Consider the following 17,981-nt stretch of genomic DNA (forward strand, 5'->3'; position numbering starts at 1 on the left):
CAAGAAAATTCAATAGGAAGAGATAGTGTCCCTCTTGTGATTGGTTCGTTTTAGCTGCTTGATTGGAAATCCAATCATCACATTTCAGTTTTTTTCATGCAAAAAAAAACCTTTCTTTTTTTATTTTCCCTCCTTCCATTTTTTTTTTTAATTCCTTTTCAGAACAATAGAAACATATATAAAAAAGTTATATTCCAAGTGTTTAAATTAAAAAAAGTGCAAGTTAACAAAAAAAAATTGATATATACATTTTAAAAAAGGTATGACGTCGTTATTCTTTGAACGCGTTTATAAGAGTGGGTTTTTTTGGTTTTTTTTTTTTTTTTTTGGTGCATTTGAGTACCTCAAAATAAAAATTTCCTAACGAAGCAGTTTTTTTTCTTGTTTTTTTTTTTAAAAAACAAAAAAAATTGCATCCAGCAAGTATGGAGATATGCAAACATCAAGTACAATACAATGGCTTATGCGCTGTTTGCGGTACATTACTTGAAACGTAAAGTCAGAAACTATCTATCTTTTGTTTTTACTTTATAGATTTATCTAAACATCATGATACTATTTCAGTCTAGATGATCCTTCAGGAGTGTTCAGTGCTGCTGGAGGAGGAGTAAGTGGTGGTGGTGGCAGTGGTGGTGGTGGTATTACAATGGGTTATGACACAAAGGGAATCACTGTCAGTCGCGAAGTAAGTATTCTTTGGGGTAGATGATCATTTTTTGTATGTGTCTTTCTCCATGATGATCTGTGAACCTCAGTGGTTAGCTCACGCAAAAAGTGTTGTCATTGTGATAGGAAGCAGAACGTTTAGAAGCAGAAACCGCTAGAAGATTATTAAAGGATAAGAAACTGTCACTCATTTTGGATTTAGATCAAACGCTGGTCCATGCGACATGGGATCAAAGCGTATTGAACTCTATTTATAAAGGCAATCATCCAATCGCACAATTCCAATTGCCTGGCAGCGATATGATTTGTTTTATGAAAGCAAGGTAAAAAAAATACACACATGGAAGCATGTGTCTGTCATAGAAAATGCTGATAGTCTCTCATTTGAAATAGACCAGGTTTACAAGAGTTTTTAAAAGAAGTGGAGGCCTATTACGAACTTCATGTCTATACAATGGGTACAAGGAAATATGCAGAAGCCATCATGAGTAACATTGATCCCGATGGAACGTTGTTCAAAGAACGAATTTTATCACGGGATGAAAGTGGCAGTAAGTGGTGGGGGGTGGGGGGAGAAAAGAGACGATTCTTTTTTTTTGATGTCAGCCCATTCACTCTGATTTTTCTTAGGCGTGACACAAAAGAAACTTCAGCGGTTATTTCCTTGTGATACATCGATGGTGGTGGTAGTGGATGATCGCTCGGACGTGTGGAGTTTCTCACCCAATCTCATTCGAATCAAACCATGTAAGTGACGAGAAATTCAAGCAAAAAAAAAAAAAAAAAAAAAAAAAAAAAAAAGAGACATAGATCAAAAGACACTAAAGGTATTTACATGGATGACAAAAGATGAGTTCTTTCTTGGGACAAACGATCACTCTCCTCAGCAAGAAAAACAAGAGATGCACCCACAGGACGACATGACACAAGAAGTGGCTGGTAAAGGATGCCACCACATGACATCATCTATCCTATGCCCTAATGCATTAATTCTCCGATTGGTATTTTTTTTTTCTTTACTTAGCCCCTTTTCGTTTAAAGGATGAGGATGATGAATTATCAACTATTTTAAAGGTGAAGCAAGGCAAAAAGGGCATATCTTCATTAGGGATAGCAAAACTAAATAGAATTTCTATTGGTCGTGGGGGGGGGGTGTGCGCGTATTGGGGATGGGGTTTTTTTGTAGATTCTAAAGGAAATTCACACTACATTTTATGCCACAAAAGATCCTCAGCACGATATTAAAGAAGCGGACGTGACACAAATTATACCCAAAATGAAAAAACGAGTGTTGAAGGATGTCATTATTACATTTTCAGATACCATTTTGCCCAACCAAAACACAAAGGATCCAACACTATCATGGATATGGCAAATGGCCACCTCCTTTGGTGCCATGTGCTCCATTGATTTAACGGGCAAAACAACCCATCTTGTAGCGATAGAAACCAGTCGGCATAAAGTAAAGGCAGCCAGAAAGTACGGCAGTCCATCGTTGCATGTCGTGACACCTGCTTGGCTCTTGGACAGTACGGCCAAATGGGCGATTCAGCCAGAAGAAAACTATCCTGTCCTCCCCACGCATCCTCCTCATGCGCTCAGCGACAGTAGTGATTCAGAAGAAGCGGAAGAGGAAAACGACATGGACGAGAACGCATCTGAAGGAGGGAACATGGCAAGAGCTGGTACTGTTGCTATACCTTTACTCACACCGAAAAGCGAGGATACCCAAAGTAGGGACGAGGAGGACGCGAGAAGACTGAACGGCCACGATCATCATTTGATTGAGGATATCAACTGGGACGAAGCAGATAGAGAAGTAGAAGAGTTTATTAACGAAAGTGGTATTGATGATGTATGGGAAGACACCGCGAATGAGGATTCCTCTGCCTCTTCTGCAGCCACGACACCGAAAAGTGCTACAGGGACGCCTGGTACAACAGCGACAAGCACCCCTCTCCTCTCTGGCGTGGGTATGAAACGGAAAAGACATCCACACCGTCGTCCTCGTCCTATGGGTGCCGGTGGTGGTGGTGGTGGTGGTGGTGGTGGTGAGAGCAGCAGTCTTCCTACGAGTGGTGCAGAAGAAGAATCGTCCGCTACAGAAGCAGAAGAAGAAGAAGAAGAAGGAGGAGAAAGTACTGAGGATTTGATGAGATTGAGTAAACTAGCGAAAAGAAAACTAAAAGCAAAAGAAAGAGGCAAGTCCAAGCTTTCCAAAGTCGTGGCTTCAGGATCCACCACCACATCTGCTACAGCCTCTACTACAACAGACAATAATAACGAAGAAGAAGAAGAAGACCAAGACCAAGACCAAGAGAGTAGTCATAGTAGCGGAGGAAACAGTAGTGACAGTGACACGGATGATAGTAGTTTATCAGACTTTGCTGATATTTTGGATGAAGCACTAGATCAATAAAAAACAACCCCCCAAAGATACCCTCTATCACCTCTCAAAGAATTGGGCTTTTTTTTTTTCTTTATAAAAATGGAAGAAAAAATGATCTTCCAGCCTTTCCCCTCCCCCCCAAATTTAACAGCCCGATCGAAAGGGAAATTAAATATTTCTGAATTAAGGTTTTTACAGCCTAATTTCATTTAATGCTGGCTGCTTGTCATTTTTCACAACAACATTTGCTCAAAAAAAAAAAAAAAAAAAAAAAAAAGAGAAACAGTAATTTAACGTTTATTTTTATTTTTTATTTTTTTTCTAGTTTTCCCTTCTTTTTTTCTTTTCAGACATCTGTTTTTCTTTTTTCCTTGTCTTTCTTTCTTTTCAAGCATGCCACCGACAAGGGAAGAGAGACAATCACTTGTCAATAACAACTATCAAAATGGCGGTGGTCATTTTGATATCAGTGTAGAAGAATTAAGCGATTTATTTGACCCCAAAAATGAAGAATTATTGCAAAAACTGGGTGGTGTGAAAGCCATCTGTAAGAAAGTCAAGGTGGATCCTTCTACCGGTCTTTCTGCTGATGAAGGCTCTACGAGTTCTGGTCAACAACCTTACCAAGATCGTCAAGCGACTTTTGGGCGTAATGTGTTACCCGAACCTCCATCAAAAACCTTTTTACAGCTATTATGGGCTGCTTATAACGATAAAACACTCATCATGTTGAGGTAATCCCCATTCAATCCACCTGTGTGGCTGTGTTGGGAGGGGGGAGGTGGGGGGGGGGCGGGTGTGTGTGTCCTATGCGTTGTGCGTCTAGGTCTGTGGGCTACCTACTACAGCTAGGATGCTAGAAACGCACACAGGATAACTATAAAAAGGAGTGGTGTTTTAGTGTTACCCTGAATACGGGGTTTTTTCCTTTTTTTCTCTTTTTTGTTGGGTCATTGGGAAAACAACATGGAATTGGAACTGATGACGTTTCTTAACATGGATAAAATAGTATTGCCTCCTTAGTGTCTCTCGCTGTGGGTATCTGGGAAGATTATTCTCCTCGTCATCCACCCGACGAGCCTCGTGTTGGATGGTAAGAAATAGAAATAGAAAAAAAAGGAAACTCTACCTACAGCCCCCATAAAACAATCATAACTAAAACATCCCTGTTTTCTTTAGGGTGGAAGGCACAGCTATTATTGTGGCTGTCTTGGCTGTGGTGCTTACCAACGCCATCAACGATTATCAAAAGGAAGCTCAATTCAAGAAACTGAATGCCAAAAAGGAAGATCGCGTCGTCAAGGTGCTCCGTGGAGGTCGTGAACAACAAATCAGTGTCTATGATGTCAACGTCGGGGATGTCCTCCTGTTGGAACCAGGAGACATTATTCCCGTCGATGGGCTTTACTTGGAAGGCCACAATTTGGCCTGTGATGAATCCTCAGCTACCGGTGAATCGGATACCATGAAAAAGAAGCCTGAAGGCAAAGGGGATTGCTTCATCTTGTCGGGCGCCAAGGTGCTGGAAGGCGTGGGCAAGATGGTCGTGTTGGCCGTCGGCGAAAACTCGTTCTTTGGCAAGACCATGATGTCGATGCGCGGCGAAGAAGCGGAAGGCACGCCCTTGCAAATGAAACTGGACACCTTGGCGGAACAAATCGCCAAGCTTGGTTTTGCGGCTGCCATCATCATGTTGTTTGCTTTGGTCATCAAGTACTTTGTCACCGCTGCCTTGGCGCCTGAATTCCCCGCCATCGGGGATGTCGCTGCCGCCATGATCCGTATTGTCATTCAAGCCATCACCATCATTGTCGTCGCTGTCCCTGAAGGCCTCCCCATGGCCGTGACCATGGCGCTGGCTTTTGCCACCACGCAAATGCTCAAAGACAACAACCTGGTCCGTGTTTTGGCTGCCTGTGAAACCATGGGCAATGCGACCGCGATCTGTTCTGACAAGACCGGTACGTTGACGCAAAACAAGATGACCGTCGTGGAGGGCACGCTGGCGGAAGAAACGTTCACTTCGGAAGACGAGATGAAGGCGTGGGCCAAGAAAGTCGACAAGGACACGATCGAAGCGTTGGTGCACGAAACCATTGCTTTGAACTCGACGGCTTTTGAAGGCAAAGACGAGAACGGCCGTACGGACTTTGTCGGCTCCAAGACGGAATGTGCTCTTTTGGGCTTTTCCAAACGCTTGGGCAGTGACTATGAAGCCATCCGTCACGACGCGACCATTACCAAGGTCTATCCCTTTGCCTCCAAGCGAAAGACCATGACGACCATCTCTGAAATCAAGGAAAACTCGGCTCCCTCGGGTCGTGAAGGCGCCCGCTACAGAATTCACACGAAGGGTGCTTCTGAAATTGTGCTGGAAGCCTGTACCCACTACATCACGGCCCAAGGCGAACGCAAAGCATTGGACACCGAAGAAGCCAAAAAGAAGTTTCTGGACATCATCTCTCGCTATGCCGACAAGGCGCTCCGTACCCTTGCCTTGGCCTTCCGTGATATCTCTGCATCGGACATGGAGAACAGCATCTCGGACGAGGAACCTCCTTTGGAAGGTCTCACCTTGCTGGGTATTGTAGGCATCATGGACCCCCTGCGTCCGGGTGTCGTGGAATCCGTCGCTGCTTTCCGACAAGCCGGTGTTTTTGTGCGCATGATCACCGGTGACAACATCAACACAGCCAAGGCGATTGCGCGTAACGCCGGTATCTTGACCAAAGGCGGTATTGCTTTGACAGGCCCTGAATTACGTGCCATGTCGGTGGAAGAACAACGCAAGATCATTCCTCGTCTGCAGGTGGTCGCGCGTTCGTCTCCCAAGGACAAGACCATCGTCGTCAGCCGTCTCCAGGAGCAAGATCAAGTCGTCGGCATGACCGGCGACGGTACCAATGACGGCCCTGCATTAAAGATGGCCGATGTCGGTTTCAGTATGGGTATCGCAGGGACCGAAGTCGCCAAAGAAGCCTCGGACATCATCTTGATGGACGACAACTTTAACTCGATCTTGAAGGCGCTTCTCTGGGGCCGCGCTGTGAATGATGGCGTGCGCAAATTCTTGACTTTCCAATTGACCGTCAATATTGCGGCTGTCGTCCTTTCCTTCATTTCTGCCGTCGGCTCGGAAGAGGCCGAGAGTATCTTGAGTGCTGTCCAATTGCTGTGGGTGAATCTGATCATGGACACCTTGGCGGCGTTGGCTCTGGCTACAGAACCTCCCACACAAGACTTGCTCCACCGTAAGCCCATTTCCAAGTTTGCCCATCTCATCAACTACCGTATGGCCAAGATGATTGGCGGCCAAGCCATTTTCCAAGTCCTCATCAACTTGATTGTCATGTACATGGGTCCCCGTGTCTTCCACTTGAGTGACAGCGCCTACGATCAAGCCGTCTTGCGTACCATGGTGTTCAACATCTTTGTCTTTCTTCAGGTCTTTAACGAAATCAACTGTCGTCGTATCGACAACAGCATCAACGTCTTTAAAGACATGTTTGACAATTGGATCTTTATTGCTGTCCAGGTCGCTGTCATCGTGGGCCAGTTCTTGATTGTGACCTTTGGAGGAATTGCTTTCAAGACCGTGCCTTTGACCCCTCAACAATGGCTCATCACCGTCCTGATCGGCTCTTTGTCGTTGCCTCTCGGTACCGTGATCCGTTTGCTGCCCGACGGCGGTTACGAGGATCGCTATAACGAAGAAGCCAAGCCTTTGGCTAGCTACTCTCGCATGCACTGGGAAGGCGCTATCGGCGATGTCCGTAATGAATTGCGTGTGTATTCTTTGTTGCGTCGTAACAGAGGTGCCACCCGTCGTTCCAGTACCATGCACTCGGGTGATCCCTTGCCGTTTGCCAATAACGCCAATACAGCCGCCAGTGGACATTATGGTGCCACCCGTCAACAACAAAATCGTTTTGCTAATCTCGTAAAGAACGCTCAAAAATACAAGAATAACCTTGACAATGATGATCAATAATCTCTTTCGACTTGAAGCCATTGTCATTTTATATACAACCCATGTAAAAAAAGATGAAAAAAGTTGACCTACACACAACCTATATACTCTTATATATATATATATATATATACATATTGTTAACATGATAAATGGAAACAATAAAAAGAAACCCTATCCCAGATGATGTGTCCAATTTTTTTTTCTGTAAAAAGACGCGAGAAAGTCTGGTGACCATTGAAATGATCGATACACACACACACACACACACCCCGAATCTGGGGATTTGGCGTCTGTGCATTCCCAAAGGCAAGCTGTGGGATGCGTGTGGGTTGGGCGGGGAAAAAAAAGAAAAAAAAAAAAAAAAAGAAAAGAGTATTTTTTGATATTCCAGATTTTCCCCAATCAAGAACATGAGAGATTTCACTCCATCAGAGAAAAAAAAAAAAAGAAACAACCCGTTTTTTATTTTATTTTTTCGTTTATTCTCTCTCTCTCTCTTTAGGCTTCTTTGCTTTTTTTTTTTTCCATATCTGATACATGTCTTTTTTAAAAAAGCTACGCCTGCAGCCAGAGAAGACAACCAGCCTAGAAGATCGCCCTCATTATAGTCACCATAGCAACAACAACAACAGTCTTTGCACTACCCAAATTGAGTCTGACAGCGTAATACAAGATCCAACGAGACAACCACCCGCCGAAGCAGAAACAGAAGACAAAAGTACTACAACGACACAAGACGACAAGGATATCGAGTTAGGACAACAGGCGCAAGAGGAAGAGCAAGAAAAAGAGAAAATGAGCCTCTTGGACAATAACATTTTTTGTGGATTTCTATTGATTCTTGCAGGATTTGCGATCGCCTTTCAAGCAGGTAGGTAGACAGAGTGATAGATGTATTGTCCCCCGTGACTGATACAGACTCCTCCTCTGTGTCTAGGCTGTAATGCCACCCTCAATCGATATGGTGGTCGATCGTTTTCTTCCGTCATGTCCTTTAGCACAGGTGCCGTGTGTTGTTTGATATTTTTCGCATTTGATATTGGTCTGGCAAAGACGCCGCTACCCAATGATCATGTAAAAAGTAGGTTTGCTGTTCATCTGTCGCTGTGACGGGGGCTGGATGTGTCTGTTTGCTTATACATTGTTCTTCTTTTCTCTGATTAGCTGCACCATGGTATGCTTGGTTAGGTGGTATTTTGGGCGCCTATTATGTCGTGGTGAATATTTTGACGGTGCCGAGATTAGGTACTGCTACTGTTTTAAGCACGTTTGTGAGTGCACAGGTAAGAGGCTGAGAAAAGAAAAGTAACTCTATTACTTTGTTCGTTACCCATGTTGTGTTGTTTTTGTCGTTGTAGATCATTATGGCGTGTATTATCGATCATTTTGGATTAGTAGGTGTCATTCAACGAACCTATACTGTTTGGAGAATTCTAGCATCGCTTGGATTAGTAGGATGTGTCGTTGTCATTGCTCTCTTTTGAAAATCAAAACCCACTAGATACCATTTTATTTTTTTTCGGTGGGATTTTTGAAATCCCATTCTTCATCCCCCATCCTTTTCATTTGTAGAATAGCCTATCTTGTACCTTTATTATACTGAAATCACTTTTTGTGTTGAAGAGAAAAATTTTGTATAAACTGAACAACCAAAGTGAACCACATAGGAGGTAATAGTAGTAGTAGTAGTAGTAGTCATAGTAGAAGGAAGGAAGGGCGGGCAATGACCTAGAGGGTATTCGTTACCATATGCATTCGAGACGGAGATTCAGCTGAGGAAAATATCCTTGTTGTTCGTAACACACGCCTTTTTTTTCTGTGATATTCTAGCCTTTTCGAGATAACAAAGGGCTCTATGCACGAAATAGACAACCCATCAGACCATGACATGACATTATGTCATTCTCTCAAAAGAAGCAAATGATTCTATACAAAGGGGATGAGCCATTGCAAACAGTAAAAGCCTCGCTTTCTCTATCTCTGACTCTTTTTTTTTTTTTTTTCTCTCATCACAATGGAGACTTTTTGATTTCAATGAGCCCCGTATTTGACTTTTATAACAATGAAAATTGATTTTTCTTTCTCAGTCTTTTTTCTGACGGCAAACACATTCTGTAACATTGTGTAGCTCTATTCCCTCTCAGCATCCATCATGCATCCTATTGTACGACCCGCTTTTTTCTGTCTGTGTAGGTATGGGTGTGTGCGTGCGGGCGGGCGTGCGGGCGTCTGCTCACAATGGAATTTTCTCCTTGTCCCAAAATAGAAGGTTTGTGAAAGGGGGGATCACAGTGTTCCTGTACCTCAATGACATAAAAATGAGATATTCTGTACACTGAGCTTCCTTGCGATACGATTTGATTGTTTTCTAGTGCCAAGAAAGAAAAGGAAGAGAGGGGAGTACACCGTATTTGGTAGGGGGACAGTGGAGGATGAAAATGATGACTGTCAATACACACAGAAATGGTAAATTCGTTTTTTAGAGCAGTAAAAGAAAAATAGAAAAAAAAGTCTAATTTTTCCAACACAGTCTCATATACTAAAAAGTCAAAAAAGTGAAAGCCGAAGTGATACAAGCGAGAAACTGCAGAAATACAATAAAAAGGGTCCCTTTTTCAGTTTTGACAACTCTGTTCCCTTTTTTTTTTTCTTCTCTTTGTTTTTTACCATTCTTTCTACTTGAAAGATACCAAAAAATAGACACAATGCATTCAAAAGTTTACTGGAGTCTTTTTGTTGTTGCTTTAGCCTCTGTCTTGTCAGCTCGTGTAGAAGCTGCTTGTCAATGTGACCCAAGAGATTCTGCCTGTCTTCAAAATTGCGGTAATGTATTTTTTTTTTTAAAACAACGTGTAGACACATTGAGAATGGAATGGGGCGGGGTTATTCATATTCATTTCAATCGATAGTCAATAATGGTCAAAGATGTATTGCTGATTGCGCCGGCAACAACAATTGTTATCGTGCCTGTATCCAAGAACATTGGCCTGGTCAAGAACCTACGGCTGCTTCCACGACAGAACCTGCTGCTTCGACACTCATTAGTATCCCAGCCGTGACCACTACCACAAGAACCACGGTAACGCCGACTTCTTCTGCAGCTGTCGGAAGTAGTACTTTAGCTTCTTCTTCTTCTCCCTCGCCCATCGCTACGAATGTAGCACCTTCGTCGGTTGCTGTTGTTTCAACTGCTGCACCCTCTTCTGCCGTTCCCACTACTGCTGCACAGTCTTCTGCTTCTGTCATGTCTTCTGTTCAATCGTCTGTCGCTTCGGCTCAATCCTCTGTTGCTTCCATGTCTTCCTCAGCCATGTCATCACTTTCAATGGGTAAAGTAGTTTTTGTCTCGTAGTGTTGTGAGTTGACCTATCTGGAGGTTCTAACGTTTCCATTCTGGGAATAAAAAATGATGATTCTTTTTTTCTGTAGCTTCTGCTAGCGTGCAATCAAGTATCGCCGCTGCTTCTAGTAGTGCTGTGGCCACCCCTACTCCTCCTCCCGCTGATCAAACAAGCGGTGCCACTGCTTCTTTCCAACCAATGACCTATATGACGGCTGGTATCTTGATCGCCATCACTTTTGTTCGTCAAGCCTTATCCATGTCATAATGTGACTATAGCAGAAAGCGTGAGGCCATGCATTCACAGCTATCGATTCCTTCTTTTGCTAATCTATTTATTACATACAAAATCTTTTACTCTTTTAATGTTGTTTATTTTTTTTTTATTTGAAAGGAAAAATGCTTATTGTCAGACTATCGAAAATTAAAAAAAAAAAAAAAAAAAAAAGAACTCTTTTCATGGCATAAAACTCTATTGTCAACAACCAATACAAAACCTTTGTTTATTGTTGCGGCGTTTTTCCATCCCTATGCATTCTCAGTATTTTGATTGGGCCATCCATGAACACAATGCTAAAGGGGGGAAAAGGTAGTGGGGGTGTGCGGTATTAGGAAATGGGGACAACACGTTTTAAAGAATTGGCCCCCTCTTTTCTTGCTAGCCTTTCTTTTTTCCTATTTCAACTCGTAAAGCGAAAAATTGAATTAAAAAAACAAAAACAAGAAAAGAGTAAGAAAGTGACTCCACAATCCAAGATCACTTATTCATGACTGAGGTGAATAGACAAAGTCTCTTTTCCTCTCATTTTTGCATTTCAACGACGACACTTTATCATTGAAAGAACGGCTCTATAAGCCCATTGACTCAGCCAAAAAACGCCCCCACCTAACCCCCACTCTCCATCTGCGGCATTCATTTGTCATTGACACCTTTTTTTACTCCATCATCTACCCTCATCGTTTTCATTGAAAAAGACAAAAAGACAGAGAAGGAGAGCGCGGCGCTGAAAGAGACAATATATTCAAATATAAAAGAAAAGGCAAAGAAACGTTTCTCTTTCATACAGAGGGGGAAAGGAAAAAGAAGATTAATCAAAGACTCACTGATATAAACATGATTTTTTAGATTTCTTTTTTCTAACTTGTAGATTTTTCATTTTTTTCACTCTTACATTCATACACACACACACACACACACACACACACACCTATTTATATCAACCCTCCCCAATGTACAATAGTAGAAATTCTTCCAACAATACTAGATATCTTATCAATCCTCCGACACATATAGAATATCATGGATTACGCTTCTTGATTGTAGACGCACCTAGTTCAAACAATCTGCCCTTATATATCAAGGTGAGTGGTTCTATCGTAGCGTTTGATGGATATGGATGAGCTTATCGTACCTGACGTGTATCACACAACCCAGGAATTCGAACATTGGCATGTGACGGATGTGGTCCGTTGCTGTGAGGCCACTTATCCAAAGGAACCGTTGCATGAAAAACACATCCAAGTGCACGATTTTGTATTTGCCGATGGTGAAGCACCACCCACCCATATTATTGATGCATGGCTACACCTCATACAAGAGCGCTTTAAAAAGAACAAAGACCATTTACCTACGGGATCAGATGAAGTGAATGAAAAAAGTAGCCATCATCTTCCACCACCACCCCCATCGCAGCCATCATCTTGTATTGCCACCCATTGTGTAGCAGGCTTAGGAAGGTACAACATGAAAATCATGCTCAGCAGAGACGCTCTTTAAAATACGATAGCAGTGTTGACCGTTTTCTTTTGACACACTTGTGCCCGTAGAGCTCCTGTGTTAGTAGCCATTGCGCTGATAGAAGAAGGCATGCCAGCTTTGGACGCCGTGCAGTATATCCGTGAACGTCGTAGAGGCGCTATTAACAAAAAACAGTTGAAATTTGTCGAGTCCTACAAGCCCAAGTCCCAAAGTCGCTGTACCATCATGTAAACTGATATTCCCCCATCTCGAACCCATCCCATATCCTTAAGACCGGGTTTTTTTTTTCTCATTGTCAACCACCCTATGCCACTTTAAACTCCTTTTGAAACGGATCAAACACATACACACCATCTCCTTTCTATTCTCAATGATAATAGAAGAAACCATCCCATCACACAACCTCTTTTTTTTTTTTTTTTTAGAAAAAGTCGGTCTATTTTGTTTCATAATAAAAACCATCAAGTGCTAAAATAATATAAATACTGTGAATGAAAGAAGGTAAAAAGGTAAAAAGGCAAAAAAAAAAAAAAAAAAAAAAAAAAAATGAAAAAAAAGCAATAATGTAACTCTATGTGTTTTGTGTATGTGGATGAATAGATAGATAGATGGGCGAAAAGAATGAAAAGAGAGGAATGAAAGGGGAAACAAAGGGATTATGTAACAAAAATAAACAATATAATGGAATGACATCTCTACGTAAAATAGTTGAGGTTGTAGGATAGAACGGGATCCTATTTTAAGCGCTTGTGGGTTGTATGGATAGCTTAATGTTGAAGTTCGTCGTAAGCCGTAATACCATAGACAACAGCAAAAATAAGGAACAAGATAGATCCAGCAAACGTCACTAAAGTAGCCATGACATCATGTTAGTTTTCTCTTGGATCGTTCTCTGATGTTGTCCTCTTTTTTACCTGTTCTGACAGAAATCTTGGAGGCGAGCATTCGACCACCGACGACGGCTATACCTGTACATAGACTATGACCCAAAACGACACCCAATGTAACATAGTAGACGTTCTAAAACATAACAGACAAGGGGATGAGATCACTGGACGCTTTGTCACGGTAGATTCACGAAGCTTTCCCGGCCGCCCTCTTTGTTGGAGGAGGAGGATGACTCATGTCACTTACATTGGCTGCTGCTAAAGCAATAGTAGAAATTTGTGAACGATCCCCCCACTCACCCAAGAAGGTCAAGACAAATGTCTGAACAAACACAGGCGAGAACACCAACTGCAGCAAATTCATCAATCCCTCTTTGACTCGTTTTGCCTTTGGCTGGATGGCGCTTTTTGATCCTCCGCCCATCAAATGATCTCCTTCTGTTTCATCGTCCTCTTCGCCAAGCGCACCACCGACTTCCATACGTTTCAATTCATGAGTGCGTTCTTTATCCTCCACATGCTTTAATTCCTCTTCTACTTCAGCCATTTCTTCGTTCTCGGCTCCCTTTTCCATCTGGTACGCTTCGAACGCCATACGTAACCCAAACACCAAAAACAAACCTGCTGCCAACACATCGGTATATTTTTTGGGTATCAAATTAGGCACCACATGTCCCAAAAACGCCGAAAGAACAGACATGATCAACAGTGCTGCAAACGCCGCACAAAACACTGTTAAACGGGCATGTTTCATCGCCATGATGGCAGCAATCAGGAAGGTCTTGTCGCCAATCTCAGACACTATAATCATGAGGAACGAAATCACAAACGACTTTTCAACCACAATACCCGAATGAGGATCAAGATCGTCGTGCATGATCCGGTCGAGATCCGATGGCGTGCTGCTCGCATCAACCTGTGGAGCTTGAGAAGGACTGACATCGATCATCTAGAGGAACCGGAAATAGCTCATTGAGTATAGGATTTAAAGACCCAACAGGAACAACATCATTTATGACAGAGTTATTATTAATCTCTTCTCTTGTTTAATAGTTTACATCTTCAATCGGATTATCTTCTTGTGCATCCACATAGCTTAGAAGGAGCGCAAAAACGACGAGACTCAGTAACGGTAAATATTTTGTAAACGATGCTTGTTGACGTTTCATCCTATAATTCAAATGGCCAAGATGGGAAGAAAGAGAAAGAGAGAAAAAAAAATAAAAAAATAAATGTCTTTTTTTTACCTGATTCACATATAAAGAAATTATTCTAATTGACCCCCCAACCCCCTCTCCGCCCACCCCCCCCCATTGCCACGTAAAAGCCGGTAAAACCATTTATAGTACCCTTTACAACTCTTATCTATGTGTTACTCGTTTATTCGAGCTTTTTTTTTATATTTTTTGGAGTGACAGAGAGAGAGCGACAAGTGATGCATGTGTTCAAAAGAGCGTCGATAGTCAAACGTTCTTGTAAAAAGCCATGATACTGTTTCAAAGAGGTGAGGTGAGAGAATGAACAACGTAATAGGCACATAGAAAGGAAACGCACCAGTCATGCTTGGCTATCTTATCTTGAATCGATGTTTATGGTATAAAAAAAGCAGTTTTTTATAGGTCAGATGACATAAAGTAGTACGTAATATTGCAACATCAATGAATGGGTTCTCATGGATGTGTAAAAGCAATCTCTATCTACACGATCACTGGGATGGTGACCATTTACATAGATACATTCATGAGAGAACAAACACACTTTGTTCTCTTTATCGACCCTCCTTTGACTGTCCCGGTTTTACTATACAAACCCACTGTTTTGGGGGGGGCGTGTCGGGATAAGCATTCAACGTAACGTATCACGTTAAACCCTACTTATTTCCACTCCCCCCCCCTTTTTTTATTTTTTTTATTTGGGTTTATCTCGTCTGCTTCACCTCACACGATGAGCTTTTTCCCTTTCCAAACCTACAGTCCATAGAAATTGTAATGAGCCTATTTTAAAATGAAGGGAGAATTTAGACTATCAAGTGGTTGCGGAAAGAAACATGCGAGACATGGGAGGAGGAGGAGGGTAAAGCAGGGTTTATTGTTGGAAGGCACTTTTTTAATACATCATGATCATGACATTTTGCTTTTGCTAAAATGATATAGAACTTGGGACCAAAGGGTCTTAAGGGAAAATGACTCCCAAGAGGAATGGTAATGTCTGATTTTTCAAATAGGGCTGATGTAGTTGTCGTTGGGGAGAGGGTGGAGGCTCATTGTCCCTGCCTGTTTCATGTGTCGTCGTATCTGGTATTTGCTTTTTTCGACAACTGCTACTACTACTCAAATGATCTTCATGGCTGGGGCTACGCTTTCGCTTCACAGAGCCAAAAGTGAGACTCGATGATGGCTGTGAAGAGAATGAAGGGTGGCTCTCTTTCTCATGCGTATTGTCACAGGGAGGAGGTGTTAAGGGCAATTCGATATTTTTCGAAAATACAGTTTGCGTTGTTGTACTAGATGAGGGTATGGTACGTGATGGAGAAAATGGCTTCACGGATGAGGATGTTGATGATGATGATGATGAAGTAATAGTAGGTGTGGTATCAAGATAAGGTGACAGATAGGTCGTCGTATTCTGCGGTTGGTATGTTTTCTTTTTCTGCTGCTGCTGCTGTTGCTGCTGTTGCTGCTGTTGCTGCTGTTGCTGCTGTTGCTGAAGTTCTGAATGCGTCAATAACTGATCTGCAAAAGACTGTAACTTTTTCAGCCTGATATGTAATCGAAATTTGATCAAGAATAAGAATTCCAATTCTAGTTGATTCAGTTCAGCAACAGATAGGCCACCGACTTTTGCATAGCGGCTGTTGGTGTAATAAACATCCGAGGTGAATTTCGAAGCGACCACAAGGCTAGCAATGAGGAGACGGTGTACATTATAAGCATGGATAATGAACCCCTCCTGGGGATCGCTGCTCGCACTCGTTGAGATGCGGTCGAAATAAATGAGCATGGACAATAGCGCCTCATTGGTAAAATGGGCAAACTTTTGTAGTCGTTCCAGATAAGCGACAAGAGATATAGTGGGTATTGTACGAGAATCAAAATGGGTGATTTGACTGTTGGGTATCATTTTGTTGTTGGCCTGGAGCATGGATTCCAGTATATTAGCAATGATCTGTATCAAGCTTTTTGTAGAAAAACCTACAATGTCCATTGGCATGTTGTCTCTATTCAAGTCTTTCCAAGATGATTTATAGGCTATCGATGTATGGATATATGTATATATATGTATGTGGGTGGGTGTACGTCTATGTTATCAAGGGTTCTATGGATGGATAACCAAGGCTGATTTCCTATTGGAAAAAAAAAAGTAAAAGAGGGGGGTAGACAGTCAAAATGATATTCTGTGTAAAGGAGAAAAAGAAGAAAGGAGAGAGATAATGGCAAGAAAAGAAGGAAAGGAAAGAAAGAAGAGGATAGAACTACTGTGGTATCATTCCTTTGCATTCAATTTGTTGGTGGAAAAATATGGCTTGAGTTACTAGTAAATAGTGTGGAAAGGAAAAAAAGAAAATGGCAAAAAGAAGACATAATTGCTTATCCCTAACCCGCGTGCTTGTTTTGTGCATAAATGATTGGATTGTCCCTGCATTTACTCATTTTCACCAATGAGCATGTCTACAATGTGTGTGCCTTGCTTTTTTCTCAACTCTCTCTTTTCAGCCACTCTGAGTATGAAAAAAAACACCAACCCAAAGTCGGTGTCCCAATGATGTACCGTATTTTATGTCCACGTTCGGGCGTATGCATCACTCTTTTCTTCCATCACAAAATGAAGTGTGTGAGGACATGGAACTTGCTACTTTTTTCATGCAGACGAGGATGGTTTCGTCATCAATGCAACGGTTGAAATCACATAGAAACCAATGGAAAAAGGACACGCGTGTAGCATTCCTTCCGCCGTCCTCGCTCCTTCCCGACGAATGGATTGGCGTTACTCGCCAGCATGAAAGGAGAGCCTTCTTTTTACTCTCTGTATGGAACATTGGCTTGATCAAGATGATATGCAGTATCAGAAACTTGTTGAGCCGGCCAATAAATGAACTTTTTTGTCACAGAGAGTGGAGGTGCTTACTATGAACGCGACGATCAGATTCCCTTTCACGTGCTCTCCCTGACATAGAACACACTCTTTTGCATAGCCCAACAATGGGTATACAATTCATCTTGTTTTATTTTGTGCCTGTATTATTACTCGGCATATTATCTTTTCTGGGCCACGCTCTACTCCCCTCGACTTCTTCGACACAACCGGTTAGAATGTTGAATAAAATACGCTGTGAAGGATGGGTTCGGTGCAGAAAAGGAGAAGCGCCTGTAGTAAAGTTCGCTTTAAAGAACTGTGGACATGAGTGTTGCTGCCCTAAGTGTAAAATCGCAACGAAACGTTTCTTAGTTTTAACATCATTTACTCTGACGGAAATGCAAAAGATCTCGCTCTTATCGTTCCTTGAAGCTTCCATCCTCTTTTATGCATCACTAGAGCGATACTTTTCAAATAGTAAAGAGCCAGTACATCAGCATTTTCCTACTAGTGATTGACTCAAGACAGCATGCTGAATGACAAAGGATTCCCTACATAATAAATGACCTTCCTTCTTAATAAAGAAACGGTGAGCACTATGTAAAGGCAAGGAACGAACACTGATCAGTCTATGCCAGTTTGTATGTGTGTGCTTGTGTGTGCAAGTGCTACGACCGTAACAGCACATCTACAATCCCCCCCCTCCCACTCCCACCTTACTTATATCATGGGTGCGCTAAAAGACTCACCGACATGCCGGAATGAATGGATACAGAACCTGACACTTTCCTTTACTGTTTTAGTCAAGATTGTGGCAAATTTGACACGCAAATAAAACTACTTTCATTGTTTATAATCTTTATAATCTTTCTACAACTGCCATCATAAAACAT

General features: G+C 42.1%; 9 protein-coding genes across 9 annotated transcripts; 6 read left to right on the plus strand and 3 right to left on the minus strand.

The window, feature by feature from the left end:
- Positions 1-143: 143 nt before the first annotated feature.
- BDF20DRAFT_23290 (uncharacterized protein) lies at positions 144-1,162 on the plus strand. Its single transcript, XM_053074971.1, has 5 exons — positions 144-186; positions 425-493; positions 565-685; positions 869-989; positions 1,060-1,162. Exons 2-4 carry the CDS (start codon positions 426-428, stop codon positions 908-910), a joined length of 231 nt encoding a protein of 76 aa, XP_052940373.1. The 5' UTR covers positions 144-186; position 425; the 3' UTR covers positions 911-989; positions 1,060-1,162.
- Positions 811-3,267, plus strand: BDF20DRAFT_23210 (uncharacterized protein). The gene is made up of 6 exons (XM_053074970.1): positions 811-989; positions 1,060-1,217; positions 1,297-1,413; positions 1,516-1,605; positions 1,691-1,740; positions 1,853-3,267. The coding sequence occupies exons 1-6, from the start codon at positions 967-969 to the stop codon at positions 3,083-3,085; spliced, it is 1,671 nt and encodes a 556-aa protein (XP_052940374.1). The 5' UTR covers positions 811-966; the 3' UTR covers positions 3,086-3,267.
- A 41-nt stretch (positions 3,268-3,308) lies between these two features.
- BDF20DRAFT_842752 (PMCA-type calcium-translocating P-type ATPase) lies at positions 3,309-7,219 on the plus strand. The gene is made up of 3 exons (XM_053079525.1): positions 3,309-3,789; positions 4,065-4,148; positions 4,235-7,219. The coding sequence occupies exons 1-3, from the start codon at positions 3,449-3,451 to the stop codon at positions 7,044-7,046; spliced, it is 3,237 nt and encodes a 1,078-aa protein (XP_052940375.1). The 5' UTR covers positions 3,309-3,448; the 3' UTR covers positions 7,047-7,219.
- Positions 7,080-7,398, minus strand: BDF20DRAFT_842754 (uncharacterized protein). Its single transcript, XM_053079526.1, has one exon. The coding sequence runs from the start codon at positions 7,324-7,326 to the stop codon at positions 7,126-7,128; it is 201 nt and encodes a 66-aa protein (XP_052940376.1). The 5' UTR covers positions 7,327-7,398; the 3' UTR covers positions 7,080-7,125.
- Positions 7,399-7,428: 30 nt separating this feature from the next.
- Positions 7,429-8,781, plus strand: BDF20DRAFT_842762 (uncharacterized protein). Its single transcript, XM_053079527.1, has 4 exons — positions 7,429-7,899; positions 7,966-8,109; positions 8,193-8,311; positions 8,387-8,781. Exons 1-4 carry the CDS (start codon positions 7,566-7,568, stop codon positions 8,510-8,512), a joined length of 723 nt encoding a protein of 240 aa, XP_052940377.1. The 5' UTR covers positions 7,429-7,565; the 3' UTR covers positions 8,513-8,781.
- An 884-nt stretch (positions 8,782-9,665) lies between these two features.
- Positions 9,666-10,813, plus strand: BDF20DRAFT_23132 (uncharacterized protein). The gene is made up of 3 exons (XM_053074968.1): positions 9,666-9,851; positions 9,938-10,357; positions 10,458-10,813. The coding sequence occupies exons 1-3, from the start codon at positions 9,734-9,736 to the stop codon at positions 10,634-10,636; spliced, it is 717 nt and encodes a 238-aa protein (XP_052940378.1). The 5' UTR covers positions 9,666-9,733; the 3' UTR covers positions 10,637-10,813.
- A 656-nt stretch (positions 10,814-11,469) lies between these two features.
- BDF20DRAFT_842770 (protein-tyrosine phosphatase-like protein) lies at positions 11,470-12,557 on the plus strand. The gene is made up of 3 exons (XM_053079528.1): positions 11,470-11,730; positions 11,804-12,105; positions 12,196-12,557. Exons 1-3 carry the CDS (start codon positions 11,599-11,601, stop codon positions 12,356-12,358), a joined length of 597 nt encoding a protein of 198 aa, XP_052940379.1. The 5' UTR covers positions 11,470-11,598; the 3' UTR covers positions 12,359-12,557.
- Positions 12,558-12,894: 337 nt separating this feature from the next.
- On the minus strand, positions 12,895-13,825 carry BDF20DRAFT_811826 (uncharacterized protein; the record flags this gene model as incomplete). Its single annotated transcript, XM_053076727.1, has 3 exons — positions 12,895-12,974; positions 13,042-13,147; positions 13,262-13,825. The coding sequence occupies 3 exons, from the start codon at positions 13,823-13,825 to the stop codon at positions 12,895-12,897; spliced, it is 750 nt and encodes a 249-aa protein (XP_052940380.1).
- A 1,925-nt stretch (positions 13,826-15,750) lies between these two features.
- BDF20DRAFT_811762 (cyclin PHO80-like protein) lies at positions 15,751-16,134 on the minus strand (the record flags this gene model as incomplete). The annotated part of the gene is made up of 1 exon (XM_053076722.1): positions 15,751-16,134. A coding segment is annotated over one exon (384 nt), but the record flags the coding sequence as incomplete, so codon positions are not given.
- Between the last annotated feature and the right edge of the window lie 1,847 nt (positions 16,135-17,981).

This window comes from Mycotypha africana (assembly GCF_025528875.1).
Source record: "Mycotypha africana strain NRRL 2978 chromosome Unknown BDF20scaffold_1, whole genome shotgun sequence".
In the NCBI taxonomy this organism is placed as follows: domain Eukaryota; kingdom Fungi; phylum Mucoromycota; class Mucoromycetes; order Mucorales; family Mycotyphaceae; genus Mycotypha; species Mycotypha africana.